Below are 22065 nucleotides of genomic sequence, written 5' to 3'. Positions count from 1 at the left end.
AGCAGCCTCTCCAAAGCTAAACGACATATCACTTCCTGTTAGCACAACAGCAACTCCAGGGCTGGGCGGTGCATCGTGTTTTGAAAGCATACAAGCTACCGATGAGCAGGGCTCTGATGATGGTAATGATTGCCAGAATTCCTGTGACACTACATCAGCCAAAGTAAGCAGGACAAATACAAGTCAAGAATTAGATCAAATTCAACATTACAATGGAGAACATCATCATACAGATGAAGACATGATGGAGCTCAATACTTTAAACTATAGTGAATGCAGATTGGTTGCTGGCACTGAATGTGCTACTCCTGCAGATGTTTGTCACCAGGAACCCTCCTGTAGGTGTAGTAACAATGAAGCAAATAAGTTGGATGTTATACTGACTGGAAAGAAGGAGGTCTATAGAAACAGTTGCCATGAATTGGAATGGAGTTCAAACCACATTGCAAAACTGCAGGTGTGAGAGTATTCCTATACTCCCTACATTATCCTCTTTTATGTGAAGCAGTAGGTTACATAAAGTCTATCCATTAGCAATAACTAGGTGTTTAGTCATATTATAGCAGTTGCTTCTATAATTTTTATCCCAATGTATTGTGCAATGACTTAGAAGAGTGTCAATTTAAATAAGCTTTCTAGAATATGTATTTATTTTTTTTTTACGATTACCCACTAGACATCAGGTGTAGGATCAGAAGATCAGTCTGTTAGAGAGATGGAACTTCAGAAAGAGAATTTGAGAATATCCTCTGAAAATGTTGAGCTGCAATTTCAACTGGAACAGGCTATCAAAGACTTGCCACGATTAAAGGTATGATAGGATTTATAAATGGAAGTTTTCTTTTCAGATTGTATATCATGCTGTGCTTGTATGCTCATTCTCAAATTATTTTAGTCCTTTGCCGACACCAGCAATCAAGAGCCAATCAACTGTACATACTAAAAATAAAAATATTAAAATAATTTTAAATGCAGCAATCCCATAGTTTTTGTTTTCTCTATAAATATTAAGTTAAGCACCTTTTAGGCATGTATCTGATTTATGATGTATCAGAAATCATTATATATTTTTCAAAATCTCTCTGGAGGGCAAACAAATATGGCTGCAAATCAGACTTAAACTCTCAGAATGTCATGTGAAGACAGAGATGGTAGAAGGAAAGGGAGGATTTTACAGTGCAGACAGAGCTCCAGAGCCTCTCTGCTCCCTGTCACATGCATGTGATGGTAGTCACATGACACTGGATATTCTGCAAAATTATAAATCATTAAGTAGAAACCTAAAAAAAAACAACAAGGAATAATGGTAATTACCAATATAATTTTGTTCATGGGATTGCTGCTTTATCAATAAATCAAACAATCACAACTTTAATTATTTTACCATACAAAATGCTATTTTATTTGTACTATTCTGTATTTATTTTTTGTTTTCCCTGTTTTTTTTCCCGTCTTTTATTTACATTGCAATTCATGTATTACATGTTATAGCGGATTTTCATTAAATCTGGGTGCATTAAGGATCTGCAGCAAATGTCTTTTTCTCAATTACAGTAAAAAGTACAGAAGCTTATTGCTTGTTTTGGGTTACCTGTGCCCTGTTTATTTTTTTTTATTATTTATTTGTATTCTCTATTTGTACCATACTAGCCGGGTAGGCACTGGGGAGGGTAGGGTGATGGAGCAGGGCAGGTCTGGAGATGTGACAATGTGATTGCGTCATTGTAGCTCAACCCCCCACTATACAATGCTGACAACTGGCATTATTAGGCAGGGAGTGTGGCCACGATGACGCGATTTAAGTCAACGGCTGTCTGTACCGCCCACTTCACTTGGAAAGTTGGCGACCTTGGCCTGTTGGCTCAAGCCTACGGGAGATTTACCCAGTTTTCCAGGTGGGTGGGAGCTCTATCCGATTTTTCAAGTGCCTCCCGTCTCTACCGGGAGTGTGTGCAAGTACTGTATGATTTGTAAGTACCACAGCAGATTAGGTTAAAAATGTGAGAGGGAAAAGACACTATCTGGAGGAAAAAAATTGAGCAATTTTATTTGAGCTGTAAAGTGACATTTGACTAATGAATACCTATAACCTTCACTTCTGTACGTATACATCTAAAATGAAAGGTTCAGCATAGAAATGGATTTTAGCTGCTTTTATTTTAAAGATTTTAACCTATTACAAATTGATCTTTACAACCACATATTTATTCAGTGAAGTAAAAAAAAATCCATGGTGATTATGAATGATGATCCATAATTACTAATATAGGCCTTATTTTTTAACTATGCCTAAGCAAGCACAATTCTAAATGCAGCCATGTTGTAGATATACCTGTTTATTAAAACATGAAGTGGCTGTCCCTGGTCATCTGTGGCATATTATACTAAACACCTGTATAAAATAGATATGCAAATTTATCATATGTAGTGTAATATATTGCATGAAAATATTTTGTCTTCACATAAGGCAAATATTTATATAGTCGTTTAAAATTGTTTCATTTCTTTTAAAGCACTGATTTATTCACCTTGCTGTGAGCACTACAGCAAATAGTATTATGACTTATGTTATCCACATTTTACTTTTTAGGATCAAATAACTAATTTAAAAGAAATGTGCGATCATCTCAAAAAAGATAAACTGGAAGCGGAGCGTAAACTTGGAAATGTGCGAGGGGTGAGTTCTGATATTCTGTTCTTGTCATAGCACCCAATCATCTGTGGATGTTCTACTATGTTGTACACGGTGGAAAGCATTTTGGAGTGTGAATTAATGCAAATCTCTGGAGATTGACTTGAGAATGTGTCACTTGTGGAAATGATATTGGTAGTCCAAGAAGAAAATACATTTCGAACATGTTTATACATTTAAGAGCAAATAGTGTTTCTCATAGTAAGATAATGAAAATATTAGGTTTCAAGCAGTGGCTTCACTATGGTGGTGCAGACCGCACCAGATGCCACCCTCCGAGGCAGTGACACCAATATTCAGGCTCCTCCTCAGTGACTGGGAGCTGCACTGTGATGTTATTGTGCCATGCACGGCTCCCGGCCACTGTGGAGAAGTCGATAGCGTGGAGAGTCTCAGGGGGGCAGCTCGGCATCTCCGGGAGTGCTGGCCACACCCCCAGAGTGATGATACTGAAGATGTGGTGTGAGTCTATGCCTCTTCCCCCAACAGACCACGCCCCCTTTTTGGGCAGTGGGGCTGTTTGGCACACTGGGAGTCACTGACTGCAGTGACGCCACTGGTTTCAAGGTGAAAACAAATAACTACCCGCTCCCAAGTTTTTTAAAATATAACTAGAAATGTTTGGAGGCCATATTTTTGAATGAAGATCTATGAAAACTGAAATCTACACACCCAAGCATTTTAGCTATATATAGATGTGCCAATGAACGTGCCAGCATGTTTTTGGAGTGAGGGAGGAAACAAGCACTGGGAGAAACCCACACAGATGAAATAGAAAAATTCCTGGTCTATTGAACTTGTAACCCTATTCCTGTAAGGAAACTATGCTAACCACTACACAACTGTGTAGCCCTAACTTTCACATACTGTACTCCTAGCTGATCTACCAGCACAGCTAGTATGCACTATGCTTTCTGCATGAGTATCTCCAAAAAAGGAAGGTGGCTCCAAACACTGTCCGTTTTGCATTCTTTCTACACAGCTACTTATAAAAATGTTACGTATCTGCTTTAACAGTACAGTTTTCAAAATTATCATATGTAATTGAAATCAGTTGTGCATAAATGTATGAGCATACGATCATTCTATGTGTTTTATGCATGTGTTAAGTCTGGAAGAAGCGGGAAGACAATTCCAGAGCTGGAAAAGACTATTGGTCTGATGAAACGGGTGGTTGAAAGAGTACAGAGAGAGAACGAGGAACTAAAAAAGGCCCCTGGCATTGTAACAAATGAAAAATTCTCAAACTTAGAACTGGAAAATGAAAGACTTAAGGTATTTTTTTTTTCACTTTGTTCACAAGTATACTAAAATGCTGACGTACAGTATGCAATCTTTAGATCCTGATTTATTGTTGAGCTGCAAGACTATGTATGCTGTCATTTGTGGAGCTATAGTGACCAGTGTTCTCTGTTAAGTTGCAGGATGTTAGCTGATTCAGAGAACATCCTGAGTAATAAATCAACCACTACTAGAGAAACCACAAGTTTGCCCTGGAAAATTAAGGAATAAATAAATGGACGATCTCTCATTCGTATATAGCCAACAATAAATATATTGTCCTGACCATCTGGCAGTGCCTATTTCACAGATATATTGCCTCAGCCGTGCTGCATATGCGATATATCACACAGCTATATAGTTCACAACTGCTTCTGTGTACACACAATCAAACAAACGACCCATATGCTGGCCACAGGAACCAGTAATAATGACAGCACAGCTGGTTCTTCTGGCCAGACATATTGTACTGCCGATCGCTAAGTGTGTATACGCAATATCGTTTGTGCATAACTCCTGTGTGCTCAGGCAGGGATCGCCGGAGGGGGGAGTTTTCAATCCCCCATTCCGGCAGATGAGATGTTCATATATCTCATTGGCAGTGCTTCCTGCTTCGCCTCAGTATATAGGTGCGACAGGAAGAGTTATAGAGGCACGATGCGTGCGGCTATGATACATCTACCCCAATATGCTTTGGAACATGGTTGCGTACAGTGAGCAAACAAACATAAAAGAAATGTAATGAGGGCATTTATTTAGTTGAAGATATACCTAGATGTAGGATGGTAGAAAATAGTTCCCTCTGCTGACTAGCTGTCATAGTATTGTACTTGCATGCCAAATCATTGCCTTACCTTTACAGTGCTCTCCATAGTTTTAACTCACTTTTTCCCAATTTTATATAAAGAATAATAACTTTAAGCGAGTTATGTGTAACATGTACTACATTAATACATCTCTGTGCTACGTGATCATTTTTCCTTTTATTGCACCTAGTCAGAACTTGATAAGCTGCAGCTCCATGTAGGTGGACAGCTAAGTACAAGATATGAAGCAAAGACCAAAGGCATGGAAAAAGTCATTGCTGAGAATGAGAGACTTCGTAAAGAATTGAAATCGGTATGAATCGTGTACCCATGACATACACCATTTTAAATTATAACATCATATATAATTAAATCATTCAGGGAATTTAGTGTAAACAAGATGGCATAGAGGCTAATTATGCAGGTGGTGATGGATGTAATTGGGCCTGTATCTATTGCTTCTGCACCTGCTTCGCAGAAGATATACATCATTTATTTCTGAGCTGAGTTCTCTGCGCATAATCCATTGATGAACATTCAGCTCCTAGCAACGCTCATTTACTGACATTGCATGTACAAGACAGCTTTGCAGTATTACTACCATTTGGATACTATTTGCATTTGGTGCTGTAGTCCTTAGCAGATTTTGCACCTCATGGAATGTTCATAAATGAGCATATTGCCCTGAACCTAAATGGCACTATATATGTTTACCTTATATTCTTCATGCCTTAAAGCAGCAATCCCATGAAAATGTGTTTAACATAAATCACTGTGGCAGTTATAAAAAATACTGGTATTTATCATTTCTCCGTGGTTTGTTTATTAAGACTTCTATTAATATTCTTGATAATTCATCAGATTTTCCACAGTTGCATGGTACATTTAGTGAGCAGAGAAGCTTTGGAATACTCCTCTGAGATGTGTTGAATGGGACATTGTTCCTTTCCTTCTTTACATGACATGCTGAGACCTGGGTCTGTGTACAAGGATACTGATGTAGAGTTGGATACATTTTGTTTCAAAAACATAGTCATAACAGTAATGCCAGAACACTGCTCTATGCCATCTCCGCCCTCTAAACCCATGGTGTCATTATGTCACACCTAGGGGGTGGGGCAGAAGTTCGAGGTAGTAGAGAACTGCCCGGAGTGTCTGGGTGCTGTTGCAGGCACACTGCAAGCCACATGCAGGAGCTGTGTCGCAGTGACTATGCCGCCACCAGGGCCCTACACAACTGTACCAGCCGCAAACCCCAGTTACAGCCCTGTATAAAAGGCGCATTTAGTACAGTTTCCTGAGATGTGCATATATCGGGATGCATCCAGCTCTGCTATGGTAGCACATATGCCAGGTTTTTTTACTGGAGAAAACAGTAAATGCAAAGGTTGATGCCAGGAAACAGTATCATTATAGTTAACAGTTTATTAACATTTATTTAGTGCCCGCATAGTCCATTGCGCTTTACTATTAGGCAAGATATGGCTTGTCAATGCCACAGACTTATTACAAATATCAAATAAACAATGCAAATAGATCAGAGCGGCCACACTAGTAATAGTCTATCTGGGAGGGATAAAGGTGCAAACAGTCAATAAGAAACAGTTGCTGATAGCAATCACCATCAGTATTTTGTGTGGTCTGCATGAGACGCATTTGCATGAACATGGCTGTACTCAGGCCCTGATTCAGAGCCGGACGCTTTTTTTTTTTTTAATGGAGCGGCCTTCTGGCCGCTCGCATTGCTGTGGGTTGCCACCCACAGCTAATGCGAGCGGCCAGGATGATGGTCACGATGGTCAAGACCATGGCGACTGTCGGGTTTGCGAGGAGACCCTTGTGGATGGGTCTCGCGGCCGCAAGTCCCAGGGAGCTTTCGGCTCAAACAGAGCCGAAAGCTCTCCCACTGACATCACTTGTGATGTCAGTGGGGCCGCCCCCAGACGGGCGTTCTCATGGGAACGTCTCCATCTGGGCAGCCACCCCCCCCCCCCGGCCCGCCCACCAAAGGGGGCGTGCTGTCACTCAACATCGACAGCAAGCCCCCTTTGGCGCGAGACCCGGAGCGACGGATTGCCCGTCGCTATCCGGGTCTCTCGCATGCACACGACTGAGCCGGCTCAGTCATGCGCATGCGCTCTGGCCACCATCGACCCTGTTGCGAGCACTCAGCGCTTGCGACTGGGTCTGAATCAGGCCCTCAGTCAATGCTTGTACGAACCCTCCATCCCACATTCTGCTGCTTTAAGTGAAAGTTACAGGTGCAGAATGTGACCACATCTACATACAGATGTGTAACGCTTTTTAGTAAACAAAAAAAAAAAAGTTATGTCCAACTCTACATCAGCCTCAATGTGTATTCTGCACTGACATTCTCCCCATGACATGACATGCTATACGGAGAGCAGTGACCCAAAAGGAAAGAATTTGTAAATTCTAGCTGAAAAGAAAAGTGGGTAATGCTTCAATAGCGTTATTATAGTACAGATTGAAAATGCATCTTTGTCAGCAATGTATACACAAATCCAGTGTTCTCCCCAGGCTGTTTTTTGCGGGCGCATCGCCCGACAGAAACAGCCTGCCGCCCCGCACTTTTCCCCGCCGACCCCCGCTGTGGAACGCTGGCCTCTGAAGTGACCGAAGGCTAAAGAAGCCTCCGATTGCTTCAGAGGCCAGCGTTCCCAGTGATGCACTGCACGGGTGACGTCATCAGCGATGTGAGGAATCTGCCCCGCGCGCCTGCTGGATCTAGTTAGATCCAGTCAGCGCGAGGAAGCGGGAGCAGCCAGCAAGTAAAGGTAAGGGCTGGGCTGGGGGCACTGCATAAGGGACACTACTTCAGCCAGGGGGCAATGCATAAGGGCAAAGTTAAGCTACAGGGGGCAATGCATAAAGAAGAAAACTACATGGGGCACTGTATAATGGGCACTTTTGACTGAGACCTGTCGGGCTGGATTGGTAAGGGAGATACCCCTTTTCCCGGCATGCGAATAATTGCGAAGGGCCCCACCTGGCTATGCCACGCGGCTGGTAAACATTCCTGGGGAGAGCAATGAAATCCATATGTACAGAAATAATCTATAAAAATGTTGACAAATTTGACAAAAAATGTACAAATTTTTTAATTAAAATTATTTTATTCTGCTGCTTTTGTTGGTTTGTAGAACCAGTGTTGCAAAGTGATCTTGCGTGGCATATTTCCTTCTGATGGGCTTTCTAAGTTATAGCGTTACATGTTCCCTACTAATACTTTAGTGAATCCCTTTGTCTTTCAGATTATTTAAAAGCCAACCCCTCTCTTAATTTTTGATCACGGAAAAATCTGACATCTGTCTACAGATTAAAGAAGGTTCTGGATTGTATAGCCACAGCTGGCTGTTATTTCATATGCGATGTCCATTTCCTTTGGTGCTCAGAGATTATGACAGAGGCTGCCAACATGTCCTCAGTAATTGAAAACACGGGTGCCTTAACTTGGACAAAGGGAGGAGCCATGTCCTATGGTTGAGAAGGGATACATTTTAAAAGGGACCTTTCTTTATTACATACTATATGTGGAAATCCATCTAACAATAAGCAGGTTTAAATCAATATAATTTTTCTATGAGTTGTGTAGTTAATTGCATTTATTTGTTTGTATGTGCAGGAAACTGAAACATCAGAAAAATTAAGGATAGCAAAAAGAAATGTAGAGGTTATCAATGAAAAATTGGCAACAAACTTAGAAGAAACCAGAAATAAATTGAGCTTTGCAGAAAGCAGAGGACCACAGCTGGAAGGAGCAGAAAGCAAAGCGTGGAAATCAGTGGTTGTAAGCAAGTATGTGCTCAGCATTTAGTATTTTCTACCTTCAAAACTAGATTTTGTTATCTAGTAGATCTGTACTAGATTTTGTTTTTTAAACCAAAACAAAAAGAAAGAAATCTAATTCTTCAACAGTTCTCCAGGTGCCCTTGGACAAATGCTTAATGAGATTGTATGCATGAGATTGTATACAATATTTCTTTAAAGCCGAAATTTTAGTTATCATTGTGGTGTTGAATATAAATACACTGAATTATATTCTATCCCAGTGGTTCCCAAACTTTTTCGAATCACAGCAACCAAGAGTATCAGCATATTTTCCACGGCACCCCTGGGGAAAAAGTTCCTTATTGAGAAATTCAGCAAAACTTAAATGAAGTCAGTTGTGTTTATATTTCACCCTTAGGTTCAGTCACGTGGTGTATGACGGGGCTCCGCGGTTTTTTGTCCACATATATTTTGTTAGGCAAAACCTGTGCTGGCTGCTGCCAATCACACGGACTAAAAATAATTTTATTTGTACTGGCCCACCAACCCGAGGCACCCCTGCAAGTGCCCTGAGGCACCCAGTTTGGGAGCCACTGTTCTATCCAATTATACAAATCCTTGTTCATTATTTATAAAGTTGTGTTCCTGACATTTTTTTTTTTTTCTTATAAGATGTCAAGGGTGAAATAAAACTGAGCCATCAAACACACCACCAGCAATTAGTTGAGAAAGGGATTTGGGATTTTATGTTTAGAAAGCAAGTAATAAGGCACAATAGCAAGTAGATGTGGCAGTTGAGTTAGCTTCAGTCTTGTTTAAAAGTTTTTTTTTCCCCTAATGTAAATATCATTCTTTGCATGCACATTGACATTGTGTGTGTACATGACACTTTTATAGTCGCAAGTGGATTTAGTAAGAAAAAGGTAGTGTATTGTGTATGTAAAAATAATACTGTGCTTGACATTAAAGAATGAATGACATCTTGCTTTTTTTTTTTTTAAAGAAAAGAGCTGCTGCTCTAGCCTACACTTATAAGTTGATACAAGATCTATAGTACCTTCCACACCATGAATACATTATTTTATTCATTTCAGAAATGATTTCTTCCTGTTTCTGAAAGTAGTTATAGAATAAAAAAATAGACCAAAAAAACCATTGGTCCTACAGAATATCCAAAAAAAGCCTATTTGTTTAATTAATGAGGCCAATCATGTGTGCTCAAGTTAAACACTATTTAAATAATTCCCTTTTATTCAACCTCTAGCTCAGTGATGCAATACTTGACAATCCATCAACATAAAAGGAAACATCAGGGCTGAAAAAAAGTAAATTTGTGGGATATTACCTATTCCACATGTAATTATTCTAATATGGTGCTGTCCAACTGAAATCTGTCTATTCACCACTGGATATAGAATTCTGATCTGTACAAATAGGTTTAAGCCATTAGTTTCCAGCTGTCAGTAACAATATTGGGGAATATGTATAAAAAAAAAAAAAAATAGATAGATATATATCTAACAGGGGAGGTAGTTGAAATACTGGCTGTCGCGATGCCGGTGCTCAGAATGCCGACACCAAGCAAAATCCCGGCGCCAGCATCCCGACGGTAAGTATTGGGGTTAGGGGAAGGAGGGGTAGGTTTTGGATACTTGCCAACAGGTTTCTCTATCCTAACCCTGTTGGAATTCTTAGCACCGGGGCCACGAGTGCTGGCATCCCGTTCCCAACCCATCCAGTCCCTATCTTGAATCCACCGTATTGTTTAAGGTTAGAGCAAACAAACCAAAGGCAGTAAATCGATACAAAGATTAACACAAAACAGATGCATTTGAAGGGAAACGGAAGGCAAAGTTAGGATTTTAAAAACCTGTCTAGTGAATGTTATTTAAAGCCACAACTGTCAGTGCCTTGCGATGTGGAATTGTACAACTAATAATCCTTGAAACCTACAGTGCATCCGGAAAGTATTCACAGCACTTCACTTTTTCCCATATTTTGTTATGTTACAACCTTATTCTAAAATGGAATAAATTCATTTTTGGCCTCAAAATTCTACATACAATACCCCATAATGACAACGTGTAAAAAGTTTTTTTTGAGATTTTTTTTTTTATTTATTAAATTTGCAAAAAACTACTAAGAAATCACATGTACATAAGTATTCACAGCCTTTGCCATGAAGCTCAAAATTGAGCTCAGGTGCATACTGATTCCACTGATCATCCTTGAGATGTTCCTACAGCTTAATTGGAGTCTACCTTTGGTAAATTCAGTTGTTTTTACATGATTTTGAAAAGGCATAGACCTGTCTATATGGTCCCACTTGATAGTGCATGTCGGAGCACAAACCGAGCATGAAATCCAAGGAATTGTCTGTAGACCTCCGACACAGGATTGTCTCGAGGCACAAATCTGGGGAAGGGTACAGAAAAATATCTGCTGCTTTGAAGGTCCCAATGAGCACAGTGGCCTCCATCATCCGTCAATTGAAGATGTTCGGAACCACCAGGACTCTTCCTAGAGTTGGCTGGCCGCCTAAACTGAGCGATCGGGGAGAAGGGCCCTAGTCAAGGAGGTGACCAAGAACCCGATGGTCACTCTGTCAGAGCTACAGCATTCCTCTGTGGAGAGAGAACCTTCCAGAAGGACAACCATCTCTGCAGCATCCACCAATCAGGACAGTATGGTAGAGTGGCCAAAATGCACCTGAAGGACTCTCAGACCATGAGAAACAAAATTCTCTGGTCTGATGAGACAAAGATTGAACTCTTTGGCGTCAATGCCAGGCGTTGTGTTTGTAGGAAACCAGGCACCGCTCATCCCCAGGACAATACCATCCTACAGTGAAGCATGGTGGTGGCAGCATCATGCTGTGGGGAGGTTTTTCAGCGGCAGGAACTGGGAGACTAGTCAGGATAAAGGGAAAGATGAATGCAGCAATGTACAGAGACATCCTGTATGAAAACCTGCTCCAGAGCGCTCTTTACCTCAGACTGGGGCGACAATTCATCTTTCAGCAGGACAACGACCCTAAGCACACAGCCAAGATATCAAAGCTGTGACTTCAGGACAACTCTGTGAAAGTCTTTGAGTGGCCCAGCCAGAGCTCAGACTTGAATCCAATTGAACATCTCTGGAGAGATATGAAAATGGCTGTGCACCGATGCTTCCCATTTAACCTGATGAAGCTTGAGAGGTGCTGCAAAAAGGAATGGGTGAAACTACCCAAAGATAAGTTTACCAAGCTTGTGGCATCATTTCAAAAAAGAGGCTTTAATTGCTGCCAAAGGTGCATCAACAAGGTATTGAGCAAAGGCTGTGAATACTTATGTACATGTGATTTGTTAGTAGTTTTTGGGGGTTTTTTTTATTAAATTTGCAAAAATCTAAAAAAAAAAAAAAAAAAAACTTTACACGTTGTCATTATGGGGTACTGTGAACACTTTCCGGATGCACTGTAGGTGTTTACGAAAATATAAAATCTTACAGTGGTCAGGCTTTGTGGGTAACAGAGCTAACTCGTCAATGAAATGTATTATGCATAGAAGGTATATTTTCATTAATTTGTCAGAAGATTTAATGGCTCCGTGATCTTGCCTAGGCTGAATAGAACAGACATGTAGGGCATTAGTTCTCTTCTTATTCTTCAAACAGTTATACATTTCCAAACACAATTATGTCATTGACACTCTTTAAACAGAACAGCTTAGTAAATGCCCTTTCTACCTTGACAGAATGTATGAAACAAAAATGAAGGAGTTGGAAGCAGAACTTATTAAGAAAAATGACAGCATTGTTGATCTGAAAAGGCTATTGAAAGAAGCAACTGAGCGTGAACAGAAAACTGAACAAACAATGCGGCACCTAAAAGATGAAGTAAATATACAATAAAATCAATTTTCTTTGTTAAAAGCAACTAATTCTGTATTTTATTGTATACTTTTAAGTTAATGCAGTATAATATGATACTTAAGTAAACTTCTATCCTTGGCAATTAAAATTGTGCTGGACCAAAATATTTCCAACCCTAGGATGCATGTCATATACTCTCATTTGGGATCTATTTAAAATTTCAGGATAAAGTCACTGACATAATTGAAGGTGGATTTTACCTCAAAAATTAAAACTGTACTAATATTAAAAGCAAAACAAGCGATGTTTTGCTTTTAATATCAATGCGATTATTAAATTTAGAGGTAAACTCCACAGCTTAGTAAATGTATCCCCTCATCTCTTTTTGTGGGGCTATATCAATTAAAAAATGACAACATTGAGCCTTCTATGTGTAGTCTAAAGCTGGCCACACACTAGACCAACTTACATCCAACCAGCCAACTAGTTGATTGGTTGGAATGAAAATCTGGTAAGGTATGAAAGCAAATGACAATCAGCAATTTGCTCCCAAATGCCGGAAATGGACAAAAACTGTTGTTTGTTGAATGTTTGATCTAAACAATTTGTTCAAACTTGTCTGAACGACCATTTTCATCTGTTTTCTGGCATTTAGGAGCAAATTGCTGATCATCACTTACTCTCATCCGTTACCAGATTTTCATTCCAACCAATCAACTAGTTGGCTGGTTGGATGCAAGTTGGTCTAGTGTGTGGCCAGCTTTAGGGGAGTATCCAATTAGCCGCAATAAAGAGCAAACTTTAAGGACAATTCGCACAATAATTCTGAATGGATGACAGGCGATAAGTACAGGTGAAAATGGGGAAATCAGCCTTTACCCACCCCCCAAAAAAAAAGTAGACTAAGTTAGGGTAATAGTATAGATGTGTGTTAGTGGCCATAATCCAAAGGGTTTGGGGCTCTTATATTGTGTCATATGCATTTTTCTGCAATACTGATTAAATAATAGAAATCAATATTTTTGCCAAAATAAATGCTGTAGTAGGGGAATGCTGTCAATATCCCGACTGCGGGGATTCCGGAGGTCAGAATGCTGGCGCCAGAATCCTGACACCTTTCCGTAGCGGGGTTCGGGGGAGGGTTAGGATACAGTATCCTAACCCTGTCTGGATTCTGACCGCCGAGATCCCGAGCGCAGGCATCTGGTACCCATCGCAAATTAGGAGTACACTAAAATGGGTGAAAGTATATTTGTGTTATTATAGGGCATTTTTTTTTAAAAATACCTGTCACTGCCCCCACTACTTTAAACCCTTTTTCTAACACTTTTTTTTTACTTTTTCACCCCAAAAATGACATGTCATTATTGGTCAAATGAAGCTAAGCCTGATTAGTAAATAAGAAAGGTGTCCCAGTGGTTCTGCACCAAGTTCCGCACAAGAATTAGTTTTAAACAGGTACAGAGTCGCAGATAAAGCACAACAGAACTTGGTGCAAAAAAAATCTGCAGGATCGTAGCATTTCATATGCAGGTTCAGACTCAGTCACACACAGGTGTACAAATACCCCCCATCAAATTGACCAGTACAATCTAGCAAAGTAGTCTTGGTCGCTCCCAGTTATCTTACTTGTGTGACTAAGAAGCACAATTTGAACAAAAAAAGGCACGTGCCGTGGCAGCGTCGTCCGGTACATGGTGCGCCCACAAGGGGCTTTATGGTATGACTGCCGCCACAGTGTATGAGGACACATCTGGATATGTAAGCACCAGCGATTGAGAGATGTATTTCAAAGCAGAGATCACATTTTTAAAGAAAATTATATTTAGCTATTACCATATGTCTTTAGTAACATTTGTTTTTTCTTTACGAAGATTGAGGTGCTGAAGCATTTTCCTGAAGATGCCAAGACAGGCGAAGGCTTAACCAGAGATTTTCAGATACTCCGGTAACAATCGTACAGTTTATAAATGGGTTACTGAATTTTGTGCTAATTCACATTGCTGGCCTACGGTAGCATCTATGCTCCAGATTTAGTGCAATAAATGGCAATCTCTGTTAAACTGAGAGGTTAAGATTTTTTGTTTGTTTTGCTGTTTGATTGTATTCTTGCCATATATAAACTTTCTTTCCTAATGGTTGCAATCTAGTAAAGGTTGTGGGTTTTTTTTCAAACTACATCTTTGAAGGCTTTTTATTTTTTATCCCTAACCGTCTAATTTTTTTAAAAAAAATTTTTTATACAGTTTAATAACATAAGTAACACTGTTACTTAAGAAATGGGGATTAATTTCTAAAGGCTAGAACTACCATGTTCCAGGACAGCAATAGTCCAAAGTACAATATTTGCTCTTTTCTCATATCTTATGGTATCAATTGCATCAACATAAATGTCTGTTCTTGACAATCATTTTTATGAATCATTAAATGCCTGCAATTGCCTTCTACCAGGTCAAGTTTACACATGTATAGGACTTTTCTAACCCTTTGAACATTTGTCTAGTTAATAAATACAAATGTATGCAAGACCAATTGGGTAGTGTTTGATTTAATTTTAACTTTACTCAGCTTCTTATTATAATATCAATATTGCATGTATTCCAGATTGACCAATAATCGTTTAGAAAATGAAAAGTCTGAGCTGGTTCAGCAGCTGGAAATGTATAAACAACAAATTGGTATGTATTGTTTATACCACCAATATTTCGGGGGCCTATGTATCAAGCTGTTTGATCATAAAATTATGCAGAATCTGTAGTTTCTGCATAATTATATGTATTGCTCCTATGTACTGAAAGCATAATGCAGAAGATTTCACAGAAATCTCTGGCAAAGTGCTAATTAGCGCTGCAGATCGCAGTCCCCATTATCATCAATGGGGACTACGATCTTGTCCCTATGTACTAATCTCCAAAAATCAAAGCTTTTCGGAGTTTAGCCCCAGTAGTTTACGCCATTTTCATATGATGTAAACTACTGTAAGCCAATGGGGGGCTCCAGGGGCAGAAGAGAGATCTTTCGATCTCTCCCTCTTGCAGCCCCTGGCCAGCTCCGGAGGTTGACACGGTCAGCTTCCCCCGGGGGTAGTCTTTCACTTCTGTGATAGACTTCTCCTAAATGCCGGGGATATAACTCGGCTGTTACCGCACCCGCTGTTTCTACAAGTTCCCCTTTGTACATAGCGGTTATCCTCTGCAAGTTGGACCGATAATCGCGGCAGTACCACGTTTATTGATACATAGACCTCTTATAGAGAAGCTATGGGGGGGAATTCACTTAGCCACGTTACTTTACCGCCGGCGAATTGATTCCCCGGACTAATTCAATTAGCCCAGAAGACTCCGGACTTATTGGGGGCGTGGGCCTAATCGCAGGAGGTGTGGCCTCCCCCCACCCATAGGGAAAAAAAACAAGAAAGAAAATGGCTACGCTGAGGAGAGGGGCTCTATGAGCCCTTCAGCCAGGGGTAGATCTAGGGGGGCTAAGATCAGAGTGATCGTACTTCCACAGAGGAGAGAAGGCTGCTGCTCAGCGGGTGTGCTGGGCTGCTGACAGGAAGCCAGCACCATCTGGGATTTTATTTCACCTGCCCGAAGGAAATTGTGAAAGACACATGGATCTAGGAACTTATCCCAGATCTTCTGTGTTTTTGCCCAAAACTGGAAGTTTTTGTGCTGTAAAAACAAAGATTAATTGGAGTGCCCGAAAAAAAAAAAAAAAAAATTGCCGTAAAGTCCTATTTTTAACCGCACAAAAAATTATAGGGGGGAATTAAATTGCCCAATTTCCAAAATGTAGTAATATTTTATCTTAAAGATAAATACAAAAAAACTAAATAATGTAATAAAATTATTTCCTATACCGCCAGTGATCTGCCTGTATTAAGACTGTATGTAATAAATGAACTAGTATTTAATACTCATAATACCTATTATTTATCCATAAACTCCAAACATACAGTGAGATCATAATACAGTACAAACAAATATTGTACAATGACAGAAGGTAAAGCCGCCCCATCCTGGTGAGAAAAGATAGTGGGATAACAATTGTAGCTGTTGGTAGGGAGGGTGTGTGACTATTGTAAAGCAGAAACATTGTCAGACTTCATTATTAAGACTAGCCTCTGCTGACAACCATTAACTGTCTTTTTGTATTTATATTAACTGAACCTGATGCAGAAGAATGGTTTTGCACTGGACAGGAAAAGATTTCAGACAGCTTTGCACGTTACATCACAACTCCAGTGTAGTTGAATCTGCCACACATTGGGCCCGATTCAGACCCGCTCCCGAGTGCTATGCGCTCACAAGCAGGTCGATGGTGGCCCAGTGCGCAAGCGCGAGACTCGGATACGTCGCTCTGGGTCTCGTACCAAAGGGGGCGTGCTGTCGATGTTGAGTGACAGCACGCCCCCTTTGGTGGGTGGGCCGGGGCGTGGCTTCCCAGACGGAGGCGTTCCCATGGGAACGCCTACTGTCTGGGGCCGGCCCCACTGACATCACAAGTGATGTAAGTGGGAGTGCTTTCGGCTCTGTTAGAGCCGAAAGCACTCTGGGGCTTGCGGCAACGAGACCCAACCACAAGGGTCTCGTCTCAAGCCCGATGGTCGCGATGGTCTTGACCATCGCGACCATCTTCCTGGCCGCTCGCTATAGCTGTGGGTGGTCACCCACAGCTATGCGAGCGGGCAGGAGGCCGCTCTGAAAAACAAGAAGGACGGCCCTGATTAAGAGCGAGCGCTCTGTCAGAGCGTCCGGCTCTGAATCAGGGCCACAGTCTTGTATTTCTCCATAATCTCAGAGAAGCTGTGTGCCTAGTATTTTACTTTAGCAATAAGCTGCTGATAATCGCAGAACCAGGACACCTGCTCCCCATTCTTGTAGTGATCACCACAGAGGGAGCAGAAATAAAGGCCCCCATACATTAGCAATCTGAAAACCACAATTGAACAATTTGAAGATTTATTGCCCGATCTTAGGATTTCCTAATCAAGCAATCTGCGCCCATACACTACAGATCTTTTTCAGTGATTTGCAGATCGATTGCAGCAAACACAGATCTGGCAATCTTGAAAGGCCCATCATTTTGCTAGAAACGGTCTGCAAATCTGCTGATCATGTCCATACACTAGCAATCTACAGCCCCAATCGATCTGTAAAATCCAACATGTTGGACAATCTGATTAAACAATTCCAATCACTTTTTGGTTGCGATCTGTGAAGCCCATACATTGCAGCTTTTTATACACAATCGATTGCAAATTGCACGATTGCTGCAATCCATCTCTGATGTATGGGGGCCTTTACATTAGACAGAAATGAGAATGTTTATTACAAGCTGATGTTGCCTGTTGCATTTCAGGGCCTGATGAAGTACATGAAAAAGAAAGCAAACACAGCAAGTTGATGGAGGAAGTAGTAGATCTCCAAACATATATTAAAACTTCAGACCTGGAGAAACAACACTTGAAGGTAAAAATAAATAAAAAGCCAGTATAAAGCTCAATTAATGGCAATTAGAAGCAGGAAATACTAGGCACACTTATGACATTTAGTAAGAAGCTTTATTGTCATCCCTTCAAATTCTATTTGGTTATTGCCAGCATTGATTATTCTATGCGAGAAGTAACCAGTATGGAGGATTAGGAGCAACAGCTGCACTATTAAGCTCCTCCTCTCCACTGAAACTAGAAAGCGTAGTTTTCATGATCTCTGAAGAAACATGGTTAAGTTTCTAAAGCATTATAACTGTATATACTGCATTTCAACAATATGATAAAATATATAGCTTTGTTAAAGTAGCTTGTAAACTGTTCTCAAAAGTTACTTTGTTTTGAACAAATGAATGTACCATTAATACACATCTGGATTCATGTGAGAAGGCTATAAAATATGTTCCACTGTTTCATAGAGACAATAATAAATGTATGTGTTTAAATAAATATACAAACTTTTCCTGTTAATGGGGCAGATGTATGAAGCTCTGGAAAGTGATAAACGACCAACCAATCAGCTCCCAACTGTCATTTTTAAAAAACAGCCTGTAACATGACAGTTGGGAGACGATTGGTTGGTCGTTTATCACTCTGCACTTTATCACTTTCCAGAGCTTCATACATCTGCCCCAATTTCTTTTGGAATGTAGGCAGCTGCATCTCCTCTCAAGCCAGTGCATTATGTTAAATAGGAAAGTGGTTTATTTACTGTGACAAAGCATAAATGCTATCCAGAAATACAAATGTTATGCAGTGTATCCACTACGCGACATTACTGAGAGATTGCACGATTACGACATTGTAATCGCACAATCGCTCAGTAAGTCAGCAAATCTGGCTTTTAAAAGTCAAAAACGACCAGAGATGCGCACGCCCACTGGTCGTTTTTGACATCTATCATCGCCCGAACCTGCTGGTCAACCTGACGACGTCGTCAGGTTGCCCATGTTCAGGGATGATTGATGTGCCTACACTGAACGTTCAGTGTAGGCACATCAGACTCTGAATCGACTGCACGATTACAATGTAATAATCGTGCTCTCGTTTCAGTGTCTAAGTGGATACGCACTTTAAGATTAAAGGGGCATATTTATTAATAAATGCAGCACTGCCATGATTAATAAGTATCGCTCAGGTTCTCAAACTGGTCCACTGGACCCCAAACAGTGCATGTTTTCCAGGTCTCCTCACAGAACCACCAGTGAAATAATTAGCTCCACCAGTGGAACTTTTAAAATGTGTCAGTGAGTAATGAATACACCTGTGTACCTGCTGGGTGACCTGGAAAACATGACCTGTGTGGGGTCTTAAGGACAGAGTTTGAGAACCTCTGAATATATCACAACAGATATATATTAATTTTGTATGAAGATATCCCCGGTATGTACTAACTGTTTCACAGGGGAGCAGTAGGGCTACCCACTCTCCCTGCAAGTTACATCCCCGGCATATTGGAAAATCCTCTGGGACAATCTGGTACTGTGCACACTGTCAGATTCGGGAGGCTGCGGGAGAGAGGTCATTAGAGCCCTCTCCTGCGAGAGCATCTCTAGGCTTAGTGTTTTATGCCATCTGATGATGGAGTAAACCTACGGGGACAAACTCCAAAAAAGTAGTCTTTGGCGTTTAATACATAAGGGTCAGACCATAGTCCCCATTGATGATAATGGGGCCTGTGGTCTGCAGCACTTGTTAGCCTTCGGCAGGAAATTTGTGAAATCTCCTGCAGTTTCTACATAATTTTATGAAACAAAATTATTGATAAATAGGCCCCTAAGATAGAAAATTCATCAAGGGTAAAATCTGTATATCTGTAAGGTTGTAACAAATCAAACATCCAAACTGTAGCATTTTGACTAATGTTAATATTTAGGGGTAAATGCACTAAAGTGAGTTTTTAGAAATGGAGGTCTTTCTTATAGCAACCAATCAGATTCTAGCTATTATCTTCTAGAATGTGCTAGTTAAATGTTAAGTAGAATCTGATTGGTTGTATAGGCAACATCTCAATTTCTAGAAACTCTCACCTTAGTAAATTTACCCCTTAGTTTTTTCAGTGTTTCATATAGACCAATTGAATAAAGAATGTTTTATTTTCAGGATGAGATTAAAAGATTGAAGAAGGAGCTTGACAACTTTGATCCTACATTTTTTGAAGAGATTGAAGATCTAAAGTATAACTATAATATAGAAGTTAAAAAGACTATTCTCCTTGAAGAGAAGCTGAAGAGTCTTTCACAGCAGTTTGGGGTTCATATAGACATTCCAACCAATGTGGATTGCTGAGGTAAAAGTCACAATAGGGTGGATGGTTTGCTGGTTTTCTAGAAAAAACACCACATTATTACATACTGTATAGCATTTACAGAGGGTAATATTTTTTTTTTTATAAAGGCACATTTATTAATGCCATTACCATGATAAAGCAGGTGTGGGAGCTTGAAAATATATAGTATATTACTGAGGCATAAATACAGGTCCATAGCTTTTCAATAAACATATTGTATACAAATTAGGGATTCGTAGGCTAGATGGCAACTGCATGCTATTATGGCTACATCCTACTGCTGAGTAAGATTGAGTAAGCCCACACAGAATATCATTAAAAATAAAAAAGCATACTATTTTTTTTTTTCAGTCAGTGTATAGAGTTCAGAGGAACTTTGTAGAAATTTTTTATTAAACTTACATTATTTTTTACATGTCTGTAAATAAGCAATGCACTAAAAGATTCTCCCCTTTCCCTCAGATAAACGTTTGTATGTTTATAGAATGTCATTTGTTTTATATTTAAATAAAAGATTATTTTTTCCCAGTTGTGATGTGGTATATATTTCAAAGTTACAATGCATTATAAAACTATTTTGCTACCGAAAAGCAACTATATCAGTCAGTCATTACACCTTCAATGTACAAACTGATACAGGAATTCTTTTTATTGCAACAACCACTTGTGCAGTAATGAAAACGTACAAGAATGTAGAGTGGATAGATGTTTATTCATACTAAGATCCTACATGTGACATCTTATAATCTGGAGACCAGGCTCCAAACGTGGGATATGCTTATAAAGAGGACAGCTTTTGTATACTCACATTAAGCGGGTTTGGTCTAGCACGATCATTGTGCTAGAGTGAAAAGCGTTGTACAATGTCTTTTACGCTGTCAAACTGCTGATCGTCTTTTTTTGATAGTTTTCTTAATAAACTGCTTGGAGCAGCTTCGTATTCATATTTACACAAATCAATGCTGACGGTAACTGGTTTAGAACTTAAGTATGTGTCCGCCAGTGGCCAGCATAAACCAAGATGATGGCGATGGAGCTGGAAGAAAGAAAGAGTCTAATGAACTTCAACTATAGGAGTGTTTGCAATTCCAAGATCAAGCCTTTAGAGACCCGCATGCAAATAAAATCATGGCTTCAAGGATACAAGTAAAAAAAAAAAAGGAAAACATTTAATAAAGATATGTAGCTACACATGTAATATCTAGAATCATACTGTAACTTGCATTGCGGAGTATAGAAGTGCCCTACACAGCCTGAGCCTGCATGTCTGGTGTGGCAAACTGTACCCAAATGCACTCAGATGAGCAATGTGTAATAGGGGTGCATTAGACTGTGCAACGTTTATTAAATATTTACTGGATTTGTTTAGCATAGGCTTGTGTCTACAACTGGATCTTTAGGGGAAAAATGTAAGCAATTATATTACAAACAGCCCCATCCACATTCATTTGTCTAGTAGGAATGATCTGACAGAGCATGAAATTAGGGTGTATGGCAGTGGTTCCCAAACTTTTTTGAATCATGGCGCGTTGTGCATCCGCATTGTTTTCACAGCACCCCTAGGCCAAAAGTTTATTAAGAAATTCAGAAAAATTGTAGCGAAGTAAATTGTGCTGACCTGTCATCCTTAGGTTTGGTTATATAGTGGTGGACAGGTTTGTGCTTCTGTTTACATTACATTGACCATATAAGAATTTGACTCCTGCAAGTGTCCCGAGGCACCCCAGAGTGCCGCGGCGCACAGTTTGGGAACCACTGGTGTATGGAATATACACTGGCTTTATAGCTATTTAGGAAATAAATGTCAACACAATAATGAAATAAGTTAAAGACTGAAGCATTTGCATAACCGGTC

The 22065-nt window shown here is 40.0% G+C and overlaps 2 protein-coding genes across 4 annotated transcripts in view; one reads left to right on the top strand and one right to left on the bottom strand.

The window, feature by feature from the left end:
- Nucleotides 1-20738, top strand: part of CEP290 (centrosomal protein 290) — a 186737-nt gene extending 165999 nt beyond the window's left edge. Inside the window, exons 44-53 of the mRNA XM_088454395.1 lie at nt 677-811; nt 2591-2677; nt 3803-3967; nt 4970-5092; nt 8426-8598; nt 12309-12450; nt 14301-14374; nt 15031-15104; nt 17791-17900; nt 20024-20738. Of these exons, the coding sequence (XP_088310521.1) occupies nt 677-811; nt 2591-2677; nt 3803-3967; nt 4970-5092; nt 8426-8598; nt 12309-12450; nt 14301-14374; nt 15031-15104; nt 17791-17900; nt 20024-20209 (1269 nt within the window). The 3' untranslated portion in view covers nt 20210-20738. The remainder of the gene's footprint in view (nt 1-676; nt 812-2590; nt 2678-3802; nt 3968-4969; nt 5093-8425; nt 8599-12308; nt 12451-14300; nt 14375-15030; nt 15105-17790; nt 17901-20023) is intronic.
- RLIG1 (RNA 5'-phosphate and 3'-OH ligase 1) overlaps nt 17971-22065 on the bottom strand; it is a 40590-nt gene continuing 36495 nt past the window's right edge. For 2 of the 3 annotated variants that reach the window (XM_088454393.1, XM_088454394.1), the window contains exon 7: nt 20914-21246. In XM_088454393.1, coding sequence (XP_088310519.1) covers nt 21052-21246 — 195 coding nt within the window. In that variant the 3' untranslated portion in view covers nt 20914-21051. Of the gene's footprint in view, nt 20248-20913; nt 21247-22065 lie in introns of those variants that run through there. The other variant, XM_088454392.1, reaches the window with a different exon arrangement.

The sequence above is a fragment of the Taudactylus pleione genome, unplaced genomic scaffold (genome assembly GCF_031769625.1).
Source record: "Taudactylus pleione unplaced genomic scaffold, aTauple2 ptg000040l, whole genome shotgun sequence".
In the NCBI taxonomy this organism is placed as follows: domain Eukaryota; kingdom Metazoa; phylum Chordata; class Amphibia; order Anura; family Myobatrachidae; genus Taudactylus; species Taudactylus pleione.
Note: the sequence above shows the minus strand (reverse complement) of the source record. Positions and strands in the feature narration are given on the sequence as shown.